Raw genomic sequence first — 24957 nt, 5'->3', positions numbered from 1 at the left:
GTCCCACTGTGACACACACACACACACACACACACACACACACACACACACACACACACACACACACACACACACACACACACACACACACACACACACACACACACACACACACACACACACACACTTGGTTTTACGCCTTTCAGTGGTCCCACACATAAACACACTCTCGGCCGTTTCGTGGGTTTACAACGTTTGACAATCTGATCTATTCAAAAGAGCTGTTTGACAAACTACTGCCACAAAATATTCTTATTGGAGCACATTTAATTTAACAAACTCCTATAGAACTCACAGTAGAAATATGTAACTTTTTTTTTTTTTTTTTTTTGCAAAAGCTGTGGAGCAGAAACAATATAACAATGAGCCCTACACGGTCCTTTGTTGAGGGACGCACAAAGAGGCCATTAATGCCGCGCTTGTGCACTTTGTGGCAAAAAAGCCCCAAGAAACAGCACAAAACACTGTTTTTGCACAAATAAAGACAATGACTTAGATTAGATTACCGGCCCTCCCAGTGAGTTACACTGTAACTGATCCAATAACCTAATTACAGGCTGCTACTAAAAAGGAGATTAAATGTGCATGAACTTGAACTTCAGCATTGTTTTCGAAGAGGGCTTTGGCTACTTATCACGCATGTTTGTGCTAATGGACTAAAACATAAACAACAGACTAAATACTATATATTACTTCTCAATCTATTTATATCATTTTGCTTAGTGTGCATTTGGCTTCACTATCTTCGCAAACTGTAAACAACACTTTGTTACCAGCAGAAGTGTGAATTAAATGAAAGTGTACAGCTTTAAAAGTGTGTACTGTGAGCCACAGTCGGTGTGTGTGTTTTGGAGAGTTTTCTCTGAGGGCCTTTACCTCAAACGCACTGCTCTCTCCTGCATGTAGAAAACACGCTCATCGTGCCCCTGCGCGCGCTGCAGGCTGCTGCCGTTTTATTTGTTGTGGCTCTGCTCCTATTCCCACTGGGTTGTTTTCTATAAATTCAGCCGTCCGAGTGTTTCCTCGCCGTTTGTAGAAAATTCTCCCCGTGCAATTTTGACATATCGTTCGTTTGTATCCCCCAGAGTCCGTGTGGCGGCGTGCACGCCGCGCCGCGCCGCGCCGCGCCTCGTCCACCCGGCTGCCTCCACCGCGCGCCTTCCACCGGAGGCTCTGATCCGTTCAGTTCACAGCGGCGGTAATTTCTCCCTCATTTGTCTCGGTGACTCCGTATTGTCCTCGCGGACCCGGCGGCAGCCCTGATCTGAACCACGCTCATCAGATCTTTCATTACAAATGGAGTCAAGTCCGCCCCACATGTTCTGCCCTCCCCCTCCCGCTGGCTCTGCTCTGCCATAGGTCTGCGCTGTGCATCGGTATCCGCGGCCGAAATCACGGCCGTGACACCGGCCAATCGATGTGCACAGGCGTAGACAGGCGTGCGCGCGCCAACGCACACATACAAACCCGACGCATGCACGCACATAAGAAAAAAAAAAAAGGATTACAAGAAATATGAAATCTTTTACATTGACTTAGCCCTGCCAACCATGCAGCTCGACTGGAACCAGGAGCTGAAGTTAGAAAACTCATTTTAACAGCCTCAAATAAATCAATATGCTCATTTTTAAAAGTCACGACGTCCTGATTGGTTACTAAGGGGGGTGTTCTCTCTTCAAGAGGATATCAAAAGAGAGATTAATAAAGTATTTCTATTCTATTCTATTCTATTCTATTCTATTCTATTCTATTCTATTCTATTCTATTCTATTGATCCAAGCTGTTCATCATGAGCGTGAGACACATAAGAGATCAAATTGTGAAAGAAAAATCAAGAAAACACATCTCATGGCCTGTTTTCTGTTTCCTGCCCCCAGAAGGTAATCCGAAAAACAAACAATCTATAGATTCATTAATAACCAATAATCCACGTCTGTGCGCTGCGGGCTGGAGGTCAGTCCACCACCAAACGTGTTTGTGCATCCAGCCTGCCGCCACGTCCAAACTTAATAAGGATTTGGTGCATTTCCAAGATAAACCCACAGAAGTCCTAATCGGGGGGACCACACGGACATGTTTTCTACCGTAGATTATAGAGTCATATAAAGCCAAACCCAATACAACAACACCATCTTGTTGACCTGAGTGCGCATCACTTTGACTGGATTACTGTATATCCAGATAACCGGAAGCATGCAGAGTTGAGAGTTGAGGAGGTCACTGGGAGGTCAGCATGCCGGATCCTCATTTTATACACAACTACCATCTTACTACAGACACCCTCGTCGTGTGCTGTCTATGAATCCAATCTCGTCGATTGGTTTGGGTCGCTTATTGGCCGTTTGACCAATAATTTAAATAACACCCGCGAGGCATGATCACGATGAACAGTTTTAGTCAATGTCAGGTGTACACTGTCCAAAACAAGCGACCTCTTTTAATTTATCACAAATTATGACAATCTTCTAATTTTAACTGTAGCAAAACACAAATCCATTGATAATTAATGCATCTAAATAAATACAATGATGTGGTGCATTGCTGCCCGTGAGGGTTTTTTGTGCGTAAAACTCTGCTTTACGCGCGAGATATGGCTGTGCACCTGCCTCGTTTCATTATGTGTTCATAAAAAAACGTTCATAATTATAAATCTTACCGTGTTCAGTGATCACAGTCCCCGGGGTGATGCACCTCTGCTCGCCACAGCTCCTCTTCTAGACGCGACAAGCGGGCGGCGCAGCAGCAACGCGCTGCAACCGAGAGAGACGGGATCTCTGTCCGTGCGTGCGTCTGCGCGCGCGCGCTCGTGTGTACTTGTGTGTGTAAATGCAGATCCATCAAGTTTCCAAGCTGCTCTGATACCCTGCTTGTAAGCCTGTCAATTAATACCCACGCACGCTGTTTGAGTCACTTTAAACGTGGTGCGGTCCTGCGGCTCGCGTACGAATGGAAATTAATTAGATCAATGAATAAAATCATCGATCTTCTGCGGACGAAAGACATCGGCGTTCATGGATTTGAAAAACGGGATACATTTCGACGGGTGTTTTATTGGGCTGAGTGAATTATAATAAACAATTGTAATAAACAAAATAAATAGATAAAAATAATTAAATAATAAAAGCCCTTCAGTTCAGATTTTGCGTCAGTCACGCAATGGTTTGTGCGGAGTGGCATTCCGTATGCAGTTTGCATGAAACTCCTCGAAACGTGTTTCGATCCAGTCACAATATCTGCTTATAGTTTAGTTTTATTTGACATCCACATATGCAATATTCGCGAACTTAAGAAAAAAAAATAACCAAGCAAAATTAAATAATTGAGCACTGATCACAACGTTAAGTTCAAAAGAAACGAATATTTCTCCAAAAATTGTAATTAGAAGGAAAATAAACTTCCTAAAAAAGAACGAATGATAGAATATAACTTCTTTTTTGTCTGAATCTTTTCAAATGATGACCCATTTGAATTGTTTGCTTTATTTTTCGATCCCTCCAAACAGAAACGCTCCCTTTCAGCAGCGTTCCTTAGTTGTTGTTTTTCATGTTTTTCAATTACAGATTCGGAAAGAAATATGAGGATTTGTAAGGAAGAAAAAAAAATAAAGTGCGATATAGAGTTAAAACAAACAAACAAACAAACAAACAAACAAAGATAGATTTAGAATGTATCCTTGTAGCAAACGAATACATTAGAAGTTTTCAAGCAGGTCAAGACGTACGACTGCTGTATTTTTAGTTTTTAATTTTTGAACTAAATTATCTATCATGTTAATAAATTATTTTACATTTGAAAAAGAAAATCAAAGTTTCTGGAAATCTTTGTAAAATAAATCATGGGTGAGCAATGGAATCCAACAAATAGCTTGTTCTTAAAAAAAGAAAAACAACACAAAACAAAAGAAAACATAACAAAAAGCAAGCTGAAATGTAAAAATTAACACAGATTTTCTATCATCTAATTCGAAAAATGCTGTAAAACCTTAAATTCCGTGTTGAAGTTTTGACCATTTGTTCAATTTTTTTTAGTAATTACAGCGAAATGATGGCAAACATATATTTTAACAATTTTGGTTACAGTGGGAATATTATGACATTTAAATATAGGTGGTAAACATTGTTAATGACTTTGAATGAAAAACACTTGAAAAATATTTATTGTTGAATTATTACAATATTGTGTTGTTTTGCTATAAGACAGTATGCTGAATTATTCACAATGTTAGTTTTCAAAATTTCTTTATTTAGTTTGTTTGCTTATTTTAAACTTCATATTATTGCAGCAGGTTTTGGTGTTTGAGCCTCAGATCACCCTGTACACCCCTTTAATGTACACAGTGCAGTATTTGGCTAAGAACATATAAAAGCATTTTCATCTGCAATTCTTTTATGCACTGAATAAATCTCATGTTTATGTCTTTGCTATTTGGTGCTCAGCTCATCCTACAGTTACTGGATGCCTGCAGAAGAAAAGTGAGAAGCAACAGTTTCAATAATACCTGAAATGAGGTGGCGGTGGTGGCTGGAAGACTCATTATTGTCCCATCCTGGCTTCAGCTGACTGGATCCTCTGTTCTCTGTCTGGAGGAAGTGGTGAAGGGGTCCCAGACCTCCTGCACTCAGCAGGTCTGTCTCACACACCTCCAGCTCGGCCAGAGCGAGTGTGTGCATGCATGTGTGTGTGGCATCAGAGGGCAAGGTCAACCCATTTCTCTGCAAACAATCACATCACACAGGGCAAAATACATTCCAACCCCCCTGCCTCCAGTTTGTAAGGTGGTCTGATGTGGGAACAGCGAAGGGTAAGGGGGTTTGGCAGCGGTCCAGACGGGGCCTCTGAGTCCAGATGAAGGAAAACCTGTTCCACATTAATATGACTTCATATTACACGTGTTTTAAAGAGCCTGTTTTCTGCACAGACTGGGTCTAATCATTGGCTTCTCTGCAAAATCACAGCACAAACTGAGTTATTGTAGAAGTGCGTTCAGACTGGAGAACTCTCAGTTGCAAGTGAGATGAGTCAGTGATCTCCTCCCAAAAAAAATCAACAAAACTCATCATTCAACATATCATTTTCTCTTGATCTTCATGATAAACATTAACAACCAGAGAAATCACTTAAATTATCTGATATTTTACAGTGATCAAAAACATTGATCAGCTGACAGGTAAAGACAAAGAGTGAAGGGTTTTGAGAAGCTCTCAATAAAGTGATTCGATCATCCTTCTTCCCTCCACTGCAGTTTTTTGAACACTCTGGAATGAATGTTTGGAGCCCCTCCGATGGAAGCAGAACCAGCATCCTGAACAAATCTTGACAGTTTGCTCAGAGGATTACATTTTTTCTTGTACTTCATTCATTTTATCGAATGCACTAAAATGTGGACAACTTGCAAAAATCTTGGGGGAAAGTAAATTAAATGAGTGGAAACACAGCTTATCATCTGCTGAGGCTACCTTGATGAAACAGTAACCTCAGGGTTGACAATAATTACAGTAGTTACAGTTACTACAATGCCACTACTTTTTCCATCAACGCGCTATACTGAATACTGTGATAAACTAGTGAAGCAGTTACAGTAACGTAAGTTTCTTTGAGCTCTTCTGTTGCACTTACGTCATCCAGTGAAACATCTGCAGGGCTGCTGTTTCTCTAGTATGTCACATTATAACAATACACATATTTCCATATTACCAAAGTTTTCCCAGCATGAAATTTAACTTAAGGAGGCTTAAAGGAGAGTATTTTGAACCATTTGGTAAATCAGTTCACGCAGTTCTAATATTCAACACTGTGATCAATACTCAGTTTCACCACAGTATCTGATGTATTTCATGTTAATGCAGTTTTTTTCTTTAGGTGCCTCCTGATATACTTGTTGCCTGTTCTGCCTTGAAGTGTTTCCACACAGCAGACAGAGGGGTGAATAAAGTATGGTGTCTCACAGCTCCCTCTAGTGGTTAACTTCTGCAAAGACAGCAACATGTGATTTGTCAATCTTCACATTGCTGCAATGCATATGCTTTGTTTGTTTTTGATTATTGTCTATTTACGGGTTTATTGTTAAATTGAACAGTTCTCTTACAGTAAGGATTTACTCGATACAAAATTTGGGAGTTTTAAAATCATGAGTCACAATAATGTGTGCCCACAGTTGCATATTGTCATTTACATCTCAGTGCAAATTGAATCACCTTAACTAATGGCTAATGTTCTGATGTTGATGGCCTGTTCATATTACCAAGAATGTTTTTTGGCAACCGTCATTGTGGTCACTGGAGGCACACTTTGAATTTATATTCAAATATTTCGATCTGCAATTTTATAGGTTTTGTGTTTTAACGTCATATCTAACTTTATTGTCACAACGAATTACCAGAGTCTGATATACTTTGAGAAATATTTCATATAATTCAATCCAACATTTGTAATTGACAATGAAAATAAATTGTCAAAAAGTAATTAATAATTTGAGCACTTTTTGAGAAGATTAGGTTCACTTGAGTATTTTTGGTGTAACTGAGTGGAAGTGAAAGAATTGAACAGTAGATGTGCTTGAACACAGATTTTCAGCCCTCTGTGCGGTGAGGTGACGGTGCCAACCACTGCTCCACCGCGCTGCTCGGGGAGGCATCCATGTGGCAACCTTAACCTTTAGGGCGGCCGAGTGTCCGTTCGCCCTCAGAGATGTCTGTCACTCACTGGCGTCAGACTGAAGTGCTGTGTGACCTTTACGTTATTGTGCAAAAACAAGGAAGGAATTAAGCCCTGAAGGCGTCGGACGCGGCGCCACATTTCCAATCATGCATTTGTTTGTTTCTTGGTTTGTATGGATGAACAGATAAACCAGCAGGCCATCAGAAAGCCTATTTACTGGTTTCAAATCATTAATCAATGCATTTGGTAAACTATGACATTATCGCTCTGATGTAGCTGACATTTTTTTGACTCCATCATCTCCTCCGTCTGCGCCACGTTGTTTCTGCCTGGATTTCTCTCAGCACCTTGAGGAGTTTCGTCTTTAACAGACTGAAAACTCATTTCAACACAGCTGACATTTCACAGGCACTCAGGGCCTTTTTTTAAAACCTACAGACTCAAGTTAAGACATTTTACTCTCATCAGTCCTGCAGCCGCGCAGCTGCACTGCGAGGCAGGGAGGGGAGTGCTCAGAGGTCAGCGCAGAGGTTTAGGTACTTTAATAAACAGACTCGGCCTCAGATGTGTGAAACACTTCGCTTAACACAGCCTCTGGCGGCTGCGTGTGTATGCATGCATGTGTTTGTGAAGGTGACGGTGTTAAAGGGCACACAAGTTGACCTTGACCTTGTGCTGGTGAGGCCCCTCGGACAATTTGTGCCCTTTAACGCAAAAATGAAAACATAAGTCCTTAAGCGTTCATTTTTTTTTTAATTTAGAAAATGTTTTTTTTGTTTTGTTTAAAATGTATGTTGATGCATCGTCAATTACATGACGGAGACTGAAAAGTCAGAACAACAAACGTTTGCACTGATCAGTATAAAACCTGAACAAGACATATAAAAGCATGGTGTAATGTACAGGAGAGATTAACATTTTCTGCAGGCAGACAAATGCAGTTAGCTTAGAAAAAAAAAAAATTGAACGTGGTACCACATCTGCGATGTTTTGAGGTGTCTGAGCTTACTGGTGTAACAAAAAAGGATGTGAACGGTAGGAACCCAAAAGTGCGGAATTAATAGTTAAATTACATTACGTAGTGGCAAGTCTTCCCACATAATGCTGCAATAAAAAAAGAATACGCTTCACATAGCCGTGAACCCCCTAATGAGCTGTACTGTGATGCCGGCAGTACCACTAAAACACTGGAATAATAATAGTAATATGGTACCTTTTCAAAAAAGAATCTAAAGAGAAGTCACAGTTTACCGTCAATCATTTAAGGCCCCTGTTTAACACAAACACCCTGCTGTGAATTAAAACACTTGCGAATACTTAATGAAAGTGGGTCGCTGTAAGGCTTTTGAAGTAACATACATATGCGGGGAGGGAGAGACACTGCTGGGCCCATCGAGAAAGAAAGTCCGTAGAAACGAAACGTGAAAATCAAAATGTTGATGTTACTGAGTTAAAATGCCATGAAACACTTTGTTTTGAATACTTCTACCGACAGTGATGTGAATCCAGTGGGAGTCGAGTGCAACAGGTTAAAAAGCATGTGCCATTTAAAAAAAAAAAAAAAAAATCTACAATAAAAATTAACAAGATTATTCAAGTTTTCAGAGGATGTTGCACTAAGGACACGCCGCCTTTTCTTTTCACAGTCCTGTCAACGTAACACACTCCACCTCTCGGCCTCCACCCCAACCGAGTGCAAACTCCGCCTGCACGACGGCTACGCCGCCAGCAGGGGGCACTAATCTCACGGAAGGCCGCAGCGTCACTTCATTAGCAGGGAACACTGTCATCACCGGTCACATTCACTTTAAAACGGGTACCAACACTTTCGTCCACGCGGGAGTCTGGACCGCCGCCGCAGGCGGACTAGACGTCCGTGGTGCGGATGCTGTCGTCGTCCAGGCTGAAGGGGAACGGGCAGCCGGTGTGAGGCTGAGGCTGCGAGCGGTGCCTCCGGCGTCCGCTTGCCGCGTCCGCCGACGCCGTGAGGATGCTGGCCGAAGACGGAGGGGGCGCGCTGGGGCAGGGCGCCGGGTTGGAGAGGGAGTTGGAGGAGGAGGAGGTGGACGAGGAGGTGGAGGAGGAAGAGAGGGAGAGCGGCGCGGGGACGGCGGTGAACACGTCGTCCTCCACGTCGGGGGCAGAGGGGTCACACGGCGGGACGGGGGTCCACGGCTGCCAGCCCGGCGCCACGGAGCAAGACTTGACCAGCGCGTGTCTGCGCTCCTCGGCCTGTAGGCCGCGAGGAGCGCAGGACGCATTGTGACTCCGGTAGAGAGAAGAGGGACGTGTAAATGAGAAACCCTGCAGTCAGAGACCAAACAACAACAACAGAGTCATCGTAAGAGAGAAGTTCCAATCGGCTCCTGCAAACTCATCACTTCTGGCTTCCTACTTCAAATGAAATGTTTGTGTCTGAATGTTCCTGGTAATCCGGTCATGGTACATAAATCCTCTCTCTCACGAGGGGAAGCGGCCTGGCTTGAACTGATGAAGCTTTTCCACTGAGAGGTGAAACATCTTCACACCAAAATTTGACTTCCTTACCTTCGGGGGGCCTCGGAAATCCTGGATCTTCAGCTCAATGTCCCTGATCCACCCACGCATCTCCACAGGGGAGTCCGTCTGTGAAGCAATTTACAGATTATTAACAAATCAGGACATTTTATATTTTAACACTAGATCCTGTACTTGAGACTCACCAACCTTATGTCACAGCTGATATCTTGCTTTTATTACTTTACTTTTAAGGTGTCTATCCTAAAGTATTTATATTTCTGATGACTTTATACTGGCCACATTTGCACAAATATATCTGTACTTTGTACTTCTTGTATTTGGGTCTAGTTTTGAACCTGTACTCACTTTAAGTTACCACTAGGGATACCTCGCAACTAATCTTTCAACCTTTTGTTTTTCTATGTGCTGTGGCTTTTAAATAATTCTCACTTGGTACAGACGGGTCCAGAATGCGCCCAGAAAACATTCCCTCCATCATTATACCACCAACAGCTGCCTGATCCTGTGATACAGGGCCGAATGGATCCACTGTTTACGCTCATTTCTGACCCTAATCTGTGAATGTCACAGCAGAACGCAAAGGTAAGTTAATGTTCCTCAAATGCTGTTAATACATCACATCTCTTGTGGAGGCCTGCTGATGTTAAAGTTCGATACGGTTCGACTTTCTCCATGATGCTGTCAGGAGCACTGAATTATTTCAGGCTCGGCGGGGCTTTGTTTCCTCAGTAAACAGGAGTTTTGGTGTAATATTAACCAGCAACTCGAAAGCTTCTGCTAACAACAGAGAGGGAATTCAGCTCCACAGCTGCTGAACAAACAAAAAGCACAGATCACACCGAAACTTCAGCGAGCTCATAATGTGGTTTTTCCAATAATGCTCAAAACTATTTCCGTTCAGTTTGTTTTTGTTTGTCTCGGCTTGCTGATGTTTGTCGGGGCTCCTTTCTCTTCCTGCGCAGACAAACAAAAGCGCTCATGCTTGCAGCGTCTCTCGCTCTCCCAGCATTTCCCATCTGCCTTGACAGACCCCCCCCCCCCCCCAGTCAGCTGTTCTCCCAGGGGGAGGAACAGGATATTATTGTTGTTATGGTAACAGATGGCTGTGCCCATTTCACAAAAACAAACTTTTCACGCCCCTAAAAAAAGGCCTGTGCCACACATCAGCAGCAGTGCATAAAGAAAAAAACATCTTAGAAAACAGAACGGGGACTCCGGGGAAAACAGAGCTGCTCTCTTTCGACTAAAATAGATTAAGAAAACAAACCGACACAGGCTTCTTAAGGAAAAACAAATCGGTGAACACGAGGAAGGGATTTTACCTGGATGTAGAACGTTCTGGAGCCAGTGATGATCTCGAAGAGGTTGTCTCTCAGCAGGAGATCCCTGAAGGACACAAAAAGAAAGATTAGCTCCTTTTAACTGGCTAGAGTACAGCCTGCTTCATATTGGCCTCATATGTTCAAATTTAGTTGAAATATACAAGAACAACACAGGATAACGATGATGTACAAATAAAACCGCAAGGTTCCGCTTTTGACTGACTTTGTTTATAAAAAGAAAAAAAAAAAAAGGACATCTAAAATTGTGTAACTGTGGAAATAGAAACTAAAAGTGGTTGCAAAGTTTACTAATGTTAACTTTAGATTAAACATTTAACAGGAAAATGTCAAGAGACACCAGATGCTGTAAGATCAAAGTAATTCCAAGTGTGAATAAAGTATGGCTGCTGCATCTGTGGAACAACCTGAAAACCATCGACGGTTTAAAAAAAAAAAAAAAAAAGCTTTGGCACGTGCTTCAAACTTCCCCTCTTCATGTTCCCTCTGTCAGTTTGTGCACACCTCCAGGTTTCAGCTCTCATGAGCATAATTCAAAGAGGAAGAGAGACTGCAAGTCAATACTAAGTCAATTTATACTGTGGTGAAGCACATCTATCTGAACTGAGAGCGACGTCTTCCCTGATGACAACGGATCCACAGGGCCTCATAACGACATGCTGGTTCTCTCTCAAACTGTTTTTATGCAAAGGAATAGCTGTGATCAGCGTGTGGAAAAAAATCTGCATTGATCCATGAAATTTAACTGTAAACACGAAAATAAGAATCAGTTTCATTCATTGATTTGGACATCGATAATACAAGATATAAACCAATAAATAGCTGCTGCGGCATGCATAATCCTAAAAAGCACCATGTTTGCTACAGGAACTCCAGAATACAAAAATGAAAATCAATTTCTAACTTTACTGTCCTTTCATATATGAACAATGTAAAATTGTAGCAATCTATTGAAGCTATAAGTTTGTAGACAAAGAGCGCTAGAGGTGAGGGACAGTGTGTTTCATACTGGAGGTGTCCTCCTAGAAAAGTATGTTTGGTTGGTAACACTTTACTTGAAGCCCCCCTGTATAACACATTATAAGTAGTTATAAACACCCATAAATGATCGCAATGCTTTATAACCCACTATACAGCATAGGGTTAGGGTTAGGTAAGTGTTCATAAAAAGAAAAGCATGGGCAACAGAAACTCTCCATATTGCAACAATACTCCAGGGGGTGTGTGTAGATCTGTGGATTAAAGCTGAAAGGTGGCTTCAAAGTTATAAAATTAAAACATGAGAAGCACTCTAATGAATTTAAAAGGTGTTTATTTAAAACCCAATAAATATTTCAATAAATAGATAAAATAAGGGATATTACTGTGAATAAGGTTAGGGTTCGGTCCTGATGTTATAAAGCATTGTGATCATTTACGAGTGTTTATAACTATAGTTATAGTTGCTATAATGTACTTCTAATGTGTTATACAGGGGTGCTTCAAGTAAAGTGTTACCGTATGTTTTCCCTGAGGGTGGGTTTTCTGTTTTCACTTCTTTATTCTCTCCGTTTGAAAACATGCATGTTGAGCCATTTGCGTAGAGCTGTCAGTTTTAACAACGGGACAGTAAACCGTCTTGATAATGTGTTAATACTGTATTTGAGCAGGTGAATGTGATGGTTTTGTCTACAGAGATGTGAACTGGAGGTGATTCTCCCGCACAGAGGATTAACTGCCCTTTTGTCCCTCCGGGGCACCCATACCCACACAGCATGCTTCAACGATGGGAAAAAAGATGAGCATCTATTCACACTGACCCAGCAAAACATGAATTAAAACCCTGCTTGGTTGGTTCAGGGTGCGAGTGAACGTGTTTATGTGGAACAGGGTGAGCGACAAGTCTGCCTTCCAGGTCTGTCTTTCTGTGTTTCACTGGTGATCCATCCAATGGGACATTTTGTGGCGGAGTGGGATGAGTCCACCAACCAATAAATCCTACCACGTATACATCTACGTGGGACCGATAGCCAGTTGGAAGGAAAGCAAATTGGGGAAGTGGTTTGAGTGCGATGACTCACCCAGACTTGACGAGACATTCGTGGACCTTCTGAATGTCCCTCAGTGGTATCGCTCGGAGAGGCTCCTTATCCTGAGGCGTGTTCCAACATGATCAGACAAAGGCCACAGTCTCTCGTAAGCAATGGCTTGAGACACACAAACAGCGACAGCAAGTAGAAAGCGTCTCCTCACCATCTCGGATTTGTAGTAACTGACTGCGTTGTCATCGAGGGTGAAAAACCGCCTCTTCCAGCTCTTCCTCTGAAACACACACCACACTGCAGTTTCCACACGCACACACACACGCTGTTTTGACTCAAACATGGAGCTAATCTGCTCTAAGTCGGCGGGCACTTACCACATTTCCTTGTTTAACACAGTAACCACATCTCAGCACGCCTGGCCTGCTGCCCTTCCTCTCTCTCCCCTCCGCCTCGTCGCTCTCGTTCTGAAACATTTCATCATAAACCGACTTCATCAGCCATGGACACTGCCACAGTTTAATCAGAAATTGTAAACTCTGATGGTTTTTCTCCTCGTCAAACAGTTCAAAGACATTTTTCAAATCCTGGCTTAGAGCCAGACTCCAGCCGTCAGCGATCACACTCTCGAAGTGAGCACAGACGGACTTGTGTCAGTGTCACTGTTGACGTTGACATTTACAGCAGTGCGCGGTTTTAGCTTCCCTGACTTTACCTGGATGGGGGTGTGCACAACAACACCGCCGATGATCTCCGTCTTGTAGGCCTGCTGTCTCTTCCCTCCCTGCCCGTCGCTGATCACCGAGCTCACCTCTGACCTCTGAGGTGCAGGACAAGACTTAGGCACCTGGGGACAAGTAGGACGACAACCTCAATGCAAACATTAGTAATCGGGTGGTTAACAGGGCTAAAGCAGAAGAACCTTGGAATATTCCTGGTCGAAGTGTTTTACTTGCAATGTTGAGCAATGGATTTGTGGTTCTGTTTTTAATTCCTTGGAATATTGTGAAAAAAGGGGATCTTTGTTCTTGAGGTTTGGACTTTCTTTCATGTAGAAATACTGGCAAAACACTATTTGATAGATTTAGGCTGGATTGAGTGGAAAAAGCTACACATACCTACAATTAAGCATAATCTGAAGTAGAAACATCCAGTCACCCAACAATGTGCAGCTTCAGCCACTTTGCCAGTGACATGCTTATTTTTATCTGGCTAATCTTGTAGTTGAATAACAATGCATATAGTATACTGGAAAATTAATCGATCACATTAGATCCAAATGTAAATCGTTCAGACATAAACTGTCCTATATTTTAAAGGAAACTAAACACAATATGGGACTTTATCTCATTTCATATGTGGTGGTCTGTCTTTATTGACTGCCTACTGTTATGACTTCATTTACATCACATCAAATCATTTTCAGCTTCTGAACCCGGCGTTTCATTGAGGCCCAGGAAACTGAGAAAAAAGTCAGAGAGCTGCCCTCGATGGGGGAAGTGAAACCGATCATGATTGGGGCTTGCTTCCTGTGTCACTCTGCAGGTGAGAGAATGAGAGAAAGCTCTTCTCCGTCACCTGACGCCTGAAGATCACACCAATCACAAAAGTTTGAGTCATTTCAAAAAAATATATATACATATATATTCAAAAATGTATAAAACTGCATGTTCACACCTTCGCCACAGTGAGTTTTATCTGCTACATTCTTGCACATTCACTATCCCCTCATTCATCAAGTGTCAATGAGCGACGAGATGCCATGTGAGAACACCGAGGCCAAACTCGTTTTTAGTCTCCCCACCGCAAATCGTAGCTTCCTGTTCTCAGGTGGAAACAAATCCCCCTCTAACTGTAACTGTTACTTTAGCCTCTAATTTACCGCTTGTTGCACGAAGGCATGTGGTTATAATGTAATGCAAATGCATGATGCTGTGTGTGTGTGTGTTGCACTTACAGTGATCTTGCTCGCCCTGTTGAGCGCCTCCACCCAGTCCCTCATGTCAGTCTCATCGTTGGCTTGGAGAAAGTACCGGCGGGAGACGGCATTGATGACTGCAGGGGTGGAGATCAGTTCCATGAGCGCCGACAACGAACAGTTTCAGTTAGAATCAGACTCAGTTCAGACTCACCAAAGCAAAACTCCGCCTTGGGTTTTTGCTTTGCTGTAGCTTCATTTACCTGAGAAGAGAAGAGAAGAGAAGAGAAGAGAAGAGAAGAGAAGAGAAGAGAAGAAAATATCTTGCTTTTGAGAGAGTGTCCAGGGAGGAGCTGTCAGCACTGCAGTGCAGCGAAACCAGATGTCATTATCTCTGGTTAGCTCTGCAAGCGCACTGACATCTGGAAAACTTCACAAAGTCTGCTCCAGCTCAGAGCTGCATGTGACTGTGAACTACAGATAACTGAGGTCTCGTGTGTCTGTGAACCCTTGAATGATTTTGCATTTGTGCACATTCTGGGAATTCTTGTGTGCACATTTCTCAAACACCTACATGTCTGCAGTTGAAGTCACTGAAACTGACGCGTCTATAGGTTGGCAGGAAGCCACAGGAAGCTGAGAGGGTGGTTTTTACCTTTGAGATGTAGGTTAGTCGCAGGCTGCCCACAGAGCTGGCTCCGCTGGGCAGGTTCTGCATGCAAACACAAACACACAAAGACTCGTCATTGGCTCAGAGTCCAAGGTTACGGCGGTCCGATTGGTCAGTTTCATTTCCTCTTACTGTTTGCTCAAAGTGTGTGTCGTGCGTGGATGTGTGGCGCACCTGAGGGTTGTCCATATACCACAGCAGAGCATTTCCCTGCGTGTCAAGGATGAAGTATCTTCTCTGGAAGCGGCAGCTGTTCTCCTTCTCCTCGATGTCCAGGAAGCCGCAAACGCGGTTCAGCCGGTCCCTGTACGGCATTCTGCTGCCGCTATCACATATCACTGTGTTACAAAGAGAAAGGCTGCAGTGAGAAGGGAAGCACCAGGAGCAGACAGACTAATGGGACAGGAGGGGAAAGACAAGCTGATGTATGTCGAGGATAAATATTCTTTCATTTAGTGTACTCTTCCATGCGCGCATGCACACACACACACACACACACACACAGGAAGAGAGACACCCACTCGTACTCAGCAGTTTTTCATGTGACGTGATTGAGGCCGAGCAGCAAACCCTGAAGCCCGAGGCTGAGCTGAGGCCCTCCACCACAGCCAAAAATTACAGACTGCACTCAAGATCTGCACACACGCACATTTCCACTGGCTGGGGACGAGGGAGGAGAGGGAGGAGAAGGAAAGGAAGGAGAGGAAAGAGCTGGAGGGATGCGTTCGTGAAAACGATGCCATGCATGTGAATCACGGAGCTGCTGACGGATTCCTAAACACAACTGAGGATCATTCAGCTCAGACACGCAGCTATTTTCTCTACAATATAACTTCAGCCACTGGAGACATCTGAGAGACATCTGAGAGCAGTTTTACATTTTTTATTGGTATTTCAGGGAGGATTTAGGAGGTGTCCGGTGATATTCATACTTTTGTCCTTCTGGAGTTAAGTTATGATGCATTTCTTGTTCCTTTTGTATCTCAGAAAACCAAAGTTCAAGCAATTATAGTGACAAATTGTGCACTAGTGGATAAATTAAATCCAACACAGATTCAAAAGGTCATTAACGTACCAGATGTTTCAAGCTGTGAAAAGATGTTTTGTGATATGATGGCTAACTAGGCCACATCAGAAACTCATTTCTTATTGACACAGGGACAAAAAGTAGAGTGTGACAATTATAGAAAATATATAATCAGGACTGCCATTTGGCAGCATTTTTCACAGCAGACTCTTGGCTTTCAGGAGATGGAAATTACCAACATTTCCATGAAAACATTCACACACGTCACCCAACAGAGCATGAGACAAAGAAATACCAGCAGAGAGACACACACATAAGCTGTGTCTTCAAAGATTCAGCTCAACTCCAAGGGAGCTATTTTTAAATTGATGGGTATGAAAATTTTGAAACGGCTCTGAAAAAATTAGTGGGCTGTGCTTGTGACGCCTTAACCAAGCAACCACTTTTTTTTTTCTTTTGCCTTGAAAACAGGTCACAGATACAGAGGCATTTTGCAGAAACACTTGGCGTGATGGAAAAACTGAACACGATGCACAGACACCAGTACCGAGAGTGGCACTCTCCACACGCATGCACATCAATTCACACACACATACACACAAAAAAACACATTTCTGGTATCACAGAACATCTGGATTAACCACTACTTGGACACACAGCAGCGGGCTTGTGGCATTTTTTGACAAAACCTCACCAATAAATATAATTTAAACAGACGAGGCAGTTTTTAAATATGCCAGCTTTAAATTGCAGCAGGATGTCGAGCATACGACAATGAATAAAAAACACTATATGTGCATGAAGACATGCACGAGGTACAGCTGTGATATTGGAGTTACTGCCTTTGACCACTTTTGGTGTTCTGAAGTGAAATCTGCCTATGCTCAAACAGATTCACGCAAAACGACAGACGTCTGCTGTCTGCAGATTAAATGAATGTCTCCCGGCTGGACTTGTGGAGGCCAGAACGCCAGAAGAGGTGCTGACCTATTTCAACACTTTAAACTCTTAAATCTACTGCAACATACACCTTAAGTTGATCCATATCAACTTCATAATGATAACTGGACCTCGATGTGAAATAAAATTGTCAAAAAATGTCCTGATGTTAACAGACTGGCAGAGTCCATACCATTTTCTTATGCGATTCATCCACAATGAGTTTTAGGTGTGTGGAAAACGAGCACACTCAAGCTTTATGTGAAGTGAAACCTCACCTCTGAGGCCATGCCAAAGATGCAACCACCAAAACACTGATCATCAACACCCTGAAGATCAGGTCTGATGCCGATGTGGACAGGAGAAGATAAGAAAAGCTTAAGTAAGACAACTGCTCCATGCTACTGTTGGTTCAATGGTCCAAGACAGTCATTGTTTCTACAGCAACAAAGCTACATGAGAACTGGTCACCGGGATTTGAACCAATCAGAACAGTCTGTTGAATTCTATCAAAAGTAAATGTCCAGGAACTGGTATTAAATATGTTGCATTTGCCAAAGCTCATTGTTTGCAGAAACCATGGACAAGTGGAAAAGTGGCGGCCTTTTTTCCCCCTTCTCCCCACAAAAATTGATTATGGCATAATAAAAAAATATTCTAGAGGGTCTTGATTTTAATATAAGCCAATTCTAATTCCAACTGATTGATTGTGGGTCAAGTTTTGATTTTTTTTTTTTTTTTCCTACAACAAGGATAATCAAGCAGACTTGTCAGTGACTTCCAGGGCAGGAAGGCTGGAGTAGATCCCAGCTGACACGGGGCAAAGAGCTGGATACACCCTGAACAGGTAACCAGTCCATCCCACCAAACACAGAGAGACAGACAATCACACTCACTCACATCCGACCACACCACCGAGAACCAAACAAGCATGTTTTCAGACTGCCACAGTCCAGCACTCCAAAAAAGACCAGGCCCGGATTTGAGTCAGGAGTCTTTCGATCACCGTGATTTCAGATACAAAATATATATAAAATCATTAGATTGCACTGCAATTAAGCAACAAAGCTTAAAGATAGTTTGCAACCAAAACAAGAGTAAAGCCATTTATGGAGTTTCATTTTTGCAGTGACGCTCATGTGAGAAAACAGGCAGATATGACAGCTATTTGATCATTCTGGTTCATCTGTCATGAATTCTTTCAAACTCTGATCACACATGGTTTTACTGTAACACAGAATCTACAGTTAGAGAGTCAAGATATATTAAAAAAAGACAGCAGCATGCTATGGGACTTGTCTTCCCTCTTTAACTTCAACAGTTTGCTGTGACTCAATCCCAGCCACATGCAGTGTTTAAAACAAGTCTGAAGTTATCTGATGTCATCAGAATTGATCCGAAACTGTTAGAAGTATCTCACAAACCTACACAGGTCTCAATAATTCGGGGTTCTGCACAGTTTGTTGGACAGAACCAACGTTTAAAGAGGCAAAAATGTGAATTATCAGAAGGAAACGAGAGCATGATTGACCATAAAACTTAATAGCCGGGTTGGACTCGCCAATGAATGGCAGTTTTGATGCGTGTGGGCGTGCACGTACTGTACGACGAGCCTGCGAAACCAAAAGGTCCAAAAGCGACCGTGGAAATTACTCAGAAACACCTGACAGACGCGCACGAGCTGAGCTCAGATGACCTGCCCTGACTCACCAGATCCCACAGACCCGCCACACCTACCGTGCCATGCACACACACACACATACACACTCAGTCACACGCAGTGTGTGTGTGTGTGTGTGTGTGTGCACTCCGTGCACTTACCCGCTGTGAGAGTCAGTGTGCGCCACAGCAGCCAGCGCCCCGCGGCGCTACGACGCGCGAGGCAGAGTCCCGAGGCTGACGAACACGAGCATGGCCGACTTCACTTTTCCTTCAACAACTTTCGCGAGCGGCAGACATGAACGCGGCCCCGGCGTGCCCGACACCTTCACACCCTCGTCTATTGAATTGTGTGATCGGATTACAGAAGACTTGTCTTTTTTCCGGGTTGGACGTTTTGTTATTAGAATAAACCAGCCCCGGATGTGATCTATGCGTCCTTTTAGCCCCGGCCTGGCCCTCCTCCTCCTCCTCCTCTTCCTCCTCCTCCTGTGGTTACATATGAGGAACTACAAGCTTGAGCTCAACAGGCCTGCTCCCCCCGTTAACCCCAGCTGTGCTTAAAACTGTTTTTCGGTTCTTGTTTTTTATTTTTTATCTTTTCATCTTCTTTCTTTTCAGATAAATACAATAAGTGAATAAATGTCACTTTTCTAACTTGCTTCTGCATGCAGTGTGTTATCTCGCAGCTGTTAGTAGTCATGAAGTGAGTCAAACACACACAGATACACACACACACAAACTCAGCTGAATCATCATGAAGCGGTAAAGATAGAGAACCGCAAGCCTGTCTTATCAGGAAGACAATGGAGTGTCTTTGCAGTCGAACCACAGGTGTGCTCAATGACACACCAACAAAGGTTGTGTTTAATAATAATAATATTGATAACAAGAATAATCTGAAGGTGAAGAGTGAGTACGGTCAAGCAGTGTACCATTCAAACCTCATTTATCCTCAGTTCAGCTTTTGGGGTCCGATTTTGAGTTTGCATGTTTTCCTTGTGCATGCGAGGCTTTTTTTTTTCCAGATACTGTGGTTTCCTGCGAAATCCATTTAGATGTTTACAGGAAGTATGTTGCCGAATGCGAAGGTGATACAGAAGTGCCAGCTCACCACATCAAATCCCACAGTTGCCCTATTAATAACCTCAGAGATCTCGGTGTTGTAGCTACGAGAGTCACAGTTACTGTGCTTACAGCGTGAACTGTCGGATCTGAGGTCTGACAAGGCGCCTCCACCCATCTTTGAAAGCACTGCGTCCAGTGCAGGGTTGCAGGGCACAGGAGTCGCTTCCAGCTGAGTACTGTTGAAAACAGAAAATAGCCTGGACAGGTCGCCTCAGATATGTTTTTTGAACTGCGGAAGGAAACCAGAGTTCCCGGAGAAAAGCCACACATGCTCAGGGAGAACATGCCAACTCCACACGAAAAGGACCAACACATTTTAGTGGTTGTAATATTGTTACAACGTATTGACATTATCATTTGCAAATGACCTTACATTGATTTGCTCCATGCTATGTCACATGCAGCTGACAACACTGTCTTTTATACAGCAGGTAATTGTAGATCATGAGGTTTGGTTATATCTGTTGATAGATCATGGAAAGGTTTAACAAGCACTGATTCAAATGTCACAGACATCAGGAGGCCTCGGACCGGTGCTTCAGTTTGAAGTAAATGGCAGCGTTTTTTGATGGGAATTAGATAACCTTCTGATTAAGATAGCCAGAATTACTCCAAGGCAAACCACGACAGCCAAAATATGAATAAGAGAGTAAAATATTATATATTATATATTAATACAACATCAGTGCATCCATGTTGCTGTCAACAGAATTCAGTAGGTTCAGGATCAATCAGGCGCTCCTCCTCCAGTAAATCAGTTTAATGCATTCGGTTGATACTATTGATAAAGCTAAAAGTCCACAACGGCACACAGGAAATGAAAAAAGTAACAGCCCAGCAACTTGGTACAGGTGCGACCAAACCAACGGCCACACCGAAACGCCGTTCACTGTAACCACATCACTCTTCTTCATGATAGTTAAGAGAGTTCTGCGTAAGAACCGACTTGACCCAGTTTCGACATTCAGCAACGCACGTCATGATTCCCAGTCTGAAGTTTCAGTGGCTGCCAAACCTTTGACCTGCATAGCAGCTGCTTTAGCAAATGTGTACGTTTAGAGGGTTACATCTGCACTCTATTTTCTTTTCTTTAGTAAAATATGTGTCCTCCGGTTAAGAGGAAGTGGTTGCACATCATATGATCCGTTTGGGGATGGAGAGACCTGCCTGACTGATTTCATATCCTGTGGCGACTGCAGCAAACTGGAGTCGCTCTGAAGGAAGTCATCAAGTTTACTCAAACTTTTCTGATTTCTGAAAATGTAACAATAACTAAATGTCGCTGTGCACGAGCCTCTGCATGCTCTCACACTGGAAAACATTTACAAAGACACAATTCTGCAGAACAGGGTATCAAGTACCGTAGCTTGATCTTAACCACACTTAAAAACACAAGTACGGTTCTGACAGTATTTTTATTAAGGTGAGTCTGCATGCACAAAAAGAGGAGAAATACAGCACTAAACACTTTATTGCAGACGTTTTTAAACATTATCTTACTGATTTTTTTAGATTACATTTGCAATAGTTGTGTGATGTGGCTCTATGGTGTGAAGGAAGCTGTACGCTATAGCTACTCACCGAGGCACCAAAACACCTAACGAAACCACATCAGAGCCCCCCCGGCTACACCAGAGAAGGTGTTCTTCACTTTGTAAACATTTATTCACAGCCGATACTCTCAGGTTCTCGCCCCGCTTTTCATCATCCGAGACTAGAAATAAAACGGCCTTAGAAAACAGAATACAACAAAGGTCGCTATTCAAGTTTCCAGTGATATTAAAAAAAAAAAAAAAAAAAAAAACACTAAAAGAAAGATGAAGCTGCTGAAGTGCTGTTTATGTCTGTGGGAACAGCCATGTTTGTTGAACTCACCACCAATGGAAAAACATTATTATTATGTTTGACAAAAAGACACAAATCCCATAAAATTCTCTGAGACTCAAACCCTTTTTCAGCTCGGATGGATTACACAGCAATGTAATCAAAATAAATGGGATAAAGAGGACGGAAGGAATGGATGGGAGGACTAGAAGAGGTGAAGGAGTTTAGAAGTGAGTGCAGGCTACACGCAGCAGCAGGGCTGTGATCAGCAGGGCCGGGCTGGAGGCCGCGGCCCCGGCGCTGTTTCGGTGGTGGTTCCCGTGGCTGTGACTCCTGTGGGGCCCGTTGCAGTCGTCGCCGAAGCAGCACTCCATCTTGGCTCCGGAGCTGCCGCCGTGAGCCTTGTCGCAGAAGGCCTTGTAAGAGCAGGACTTCATGACGGTGTCTGAAAGAGGACAAGATGTGAACAAACTGAGATGTGCTGCGACTCGCTGAGCTCAACAAACTCTTTTTTTTTTAAGACACACACACACTGCCGTTCTGTGGTTATCATGAACAGCTGGGACGACATCCAGCAAATGATGAGGGGGTGCACAGCTGGATTCATGATAGAGAGTAAAGGAAAATCCTTTAGACAAACATAATTTGATACCTAAAGTTTGCAGGCTGAATCTCCATCACCTCCCCAGAGCGCCATATAAAGTGAATCAGATACCGGCTGTGCACGTGATAGAAACGAACATACACACATGTCTGGGGTGTTGGAGGTCAAAGTAAACCCATCAGGGAGAAGGAAACAGTCACCCCAAAGAAAATAAAAAAATGACTCATTGTTCTAGATGACAGTGAAGATGACGATGACTTTGTGAGAGACGCCCGTCTGAAGAAGAGAACCAGGGGATCTGTGTGCAGGATTGCAACACAAAAAGAACCAGGTGTGCAGTTCATGATATCTCAGTAAGTCTCTCTCTCTCTCTCTCTCTCTCTCTCTCAACTCTAGCAGTCTTTCTCTGCCACCATGCATGCACACAGACACGCATGCAGACATCACTTCATATCTTTAGAGCTGAAAGTCTTTGATCCAATGCAACGCATCAAAAGTCCTTTCAGAGTGTGAACACAAATTTTTCTTTTACTTAAATCCACAGTATTTTTATTGGCAGTTGTGTAAAGTGTTATCAAAATAACTGAAGTTATACCTCAGTGCAAAGTTTTAGTTCTAAATGCTAAATGGTGGAGTGGTGGGTCGTGCTCTTCTCTCTCTGTGAGAACCTGCATGGTTTGGTTTTAAGAGGGGCTCTTTCTACATGGCATTTGCATATTCTACACTTTTGTGCTTGGGTTTTGTTTGTGGTTTCCTCCCACAGTTCAAAAACATGAATCTGAGGCTAACTGATGCTCTAAACTGAGTTTAACTGTGAATATGGCTGTGTGCCTCTGTGTTTGCCTTGTGATGGACTGGCAGCCTGTCTGGGGGAGTCCCTGCCTTCACCCACAGTCAGCAGAGATCGACTTTGATCACCCATAGCCGTATTTTGTAAAACACAGTCCGTAAGATGGATGACTGTTGTCATCAGAGATGTCCCATCTGTCACAAATAAGTTCTGCAACACAACAGCTGGAAGCAGCTCGTCATCCAGCCGAGAGTCAGGAGGATTAGATTTGCTGTACACCCCTTGATGAGCTTTTGTAGACTTTAAAAGCTGTCTTCATGATTTCTTGAGTAACTTTTTGAAGATTTGAACATATTCAAGCAGCAGGATGTCAGCATTGTGCTGACCTCTAGTGAACAACTCACATTACTGTAATAAAACCAAACCATGCGTGTGTGTGTGTGTGTGTGTGTGTGTGTGTGTGTGTGTGTGTGTGTGTGTGTGTGTGTGTGTGTGTGTGTGTTCTTGTATTTCTATCCTTGTCGGGGCCAAATGTCCCCACAAGGATAGCAAAACGTGGAACGACGTGCCTTGTGGGGACCTTTTTCCGGTCCTAAGTAGGAGAAACAGTGTTTTCTTGACCATGTTGTTGTTACTGAAAAAAGTAAAAGTGCAAAAACATTTCTTTAGGGTTAGGCTTTGTTGTGGTGTGGGTTAGGGTTAGGGTAAGGGTCAGGGTTAGGGGCTAGACATGAATGGGAGTCAATGGACGGTCCCCACAAGGATAGAAATACAAGACTGTGCGTGTGTGTGTGTGTGTGTGTGTGTGTGTGTTTTATACTCACTGGGTCCTGTGATGGTGGAGCATGCATCGGCGTACTGAGGGCAGGAGGTGGAGCCCTGGCGGTTACAGTCGTCCTCATTGGACGCTACGCACGTGTGACACTTGAGTGCGTGGCCTTCACAGACAGAGCAAGACAGAGCATCTGGATTGAGACTAAGCATGCAGGTTCACTGGCTTGTGCGAACATAAAGACGAAACTTGTTTGCTTACATGCACACACACACACACACACACACACACACTCACTGACACTCAATGGCAGGCAGAAGGTTTTCAAGAATTTTATTTCGCAAATTTCAAATCCAATAGTTTACTTTCGTTTACAAATTCTTTCTCCCCACAAGTTAAATGTACAACACTTTCATTGCTGGATATCATCAAAAGAAAGATTTGCCACATTCAGAAGAGATAAATCCCATCATTCATATCATTGATCTAATCCTGTTATCACCTCTGTGTTCAGTCTGTCGTCTCCCACTCGGATAAATGTTACCCTGCTGCCGAAAACACCCACAAATTCCAGAGGAAAGGAGACTTACTGTGGCAGAGCAGAGAGATGAGCAGCAGCAGAGGGAGAGCCGTCTTCATGGCTGTGTCTCTGAGAGTACAGAGGAGTGGATGAGCTGGAGTGAGTTTCTGACGGAGGGGACACCAGCGGCTGAGGTGGAGGTGAAAGAGGAGGAGGAGGAGGTTTAGTCATGGGAAGGTGTCTGAGGGCATTAAAGTCTTATCCTTGTAATCTCCATCTATGCTGCACAGCCAGCACCCTGAAATAATGGACTTAACCGAGCGAGCTTTCACAGAGAGACACAATTATAGGTCAGCGTTACGGAGCTTTCAGTCCGATCAGTCACAGAATTTACAGGGAATTGGTTCGATTTTATCATTTAGACTCAACAACACAGCTATTATACCAAGTGACAGTTTCCGAAGGATGGATGTTGACCGAAATGCGTGTGTAAAAAGTAAGAACTGGTGTAACGCTCAAGCTGAGGCCAGGACACACAAACTGACAGCCCTACGTGCACACATGCCCA

The 24957-nt window shown here is 43.3% G+C and overlaps 1 protein-coding gene and 1 long non-coding RNA gene across 3 annotated transcripts; both read right to left on the bottom strand.

Annotated features, from left to right (window-relative positions):
• Window positions 1–7390: 7390 nt before the first annotated feature.
• On the bottom strand, window positions 7391–19188 carry plekha2 (pleckstrin homology domain containing A2). The gene is made up of 12 exons (XM_030105309.1): window positions 18914–19188; window positions 15301–15464; window positions 15112–15168; window positions 14671–14719; window positions 14496–14593; window positions 13254–13385; window positions 12916–13005; window positions 12750–12818; window positions 12578–12648; window positions 10500–10563; window positions 9205–9282; window positions 7391–8961 (listed from the first exon to the last, which is right to left on the bottom strand). The coding sequence occupies exons 2-12, from the start codon at window positions 15439–15441 to the stop codon at window positions 8524–8526; spliced, it is 1287 nt and encodes a 428-aa protein (XP_029961169.1). The 5' UTR covers window positions 15442–15464; window positions 18914–19188; the 3' UTR covers window positions 7391–8523.
• A 2713-nt stretch (window positions 19189–21901) lies between these two features.
• Window positions 21902–24504, bottom strand: LOC115398193 (uncharacterized). Of its 2 annotated transcripts, none has more exons than XR_003932558.1 (3): window positions 24460–24504; window positions 23922–24062; window positions 21902–22148 (listed from the first exon to the last, which is right to left on the bottom strand). It is a non-coding gene; the product is annotated as an uncharacterized LOC115398193 (long non-coding RNA). The 2 variants fall into 2 exon arrangements; XR_003932557.1 differs by having other exon boundaries at window positions 23922–24035.
• Window positions 24505–24957: the final 453 nt, after the last annotated feature.

The sequence above is a fragment of the Salarias fasciatus genome, chromosome 12 (assembly GCF_902148845.1).
Source record: "Salarias fasciatus chromosome 12, fSalaFa1.1, whole genome shotgun sequence".
NCBI lineage: Eukaryota > Metazoa > Chordata > Actinopteri > Blenniiformes > Blenniidae > Salarias > Salarias fasciatus.
Note: the sequence above shows the minus strand (reverse complement) of the source record. Positions and strands in the feature narration are given on the sequence as shown.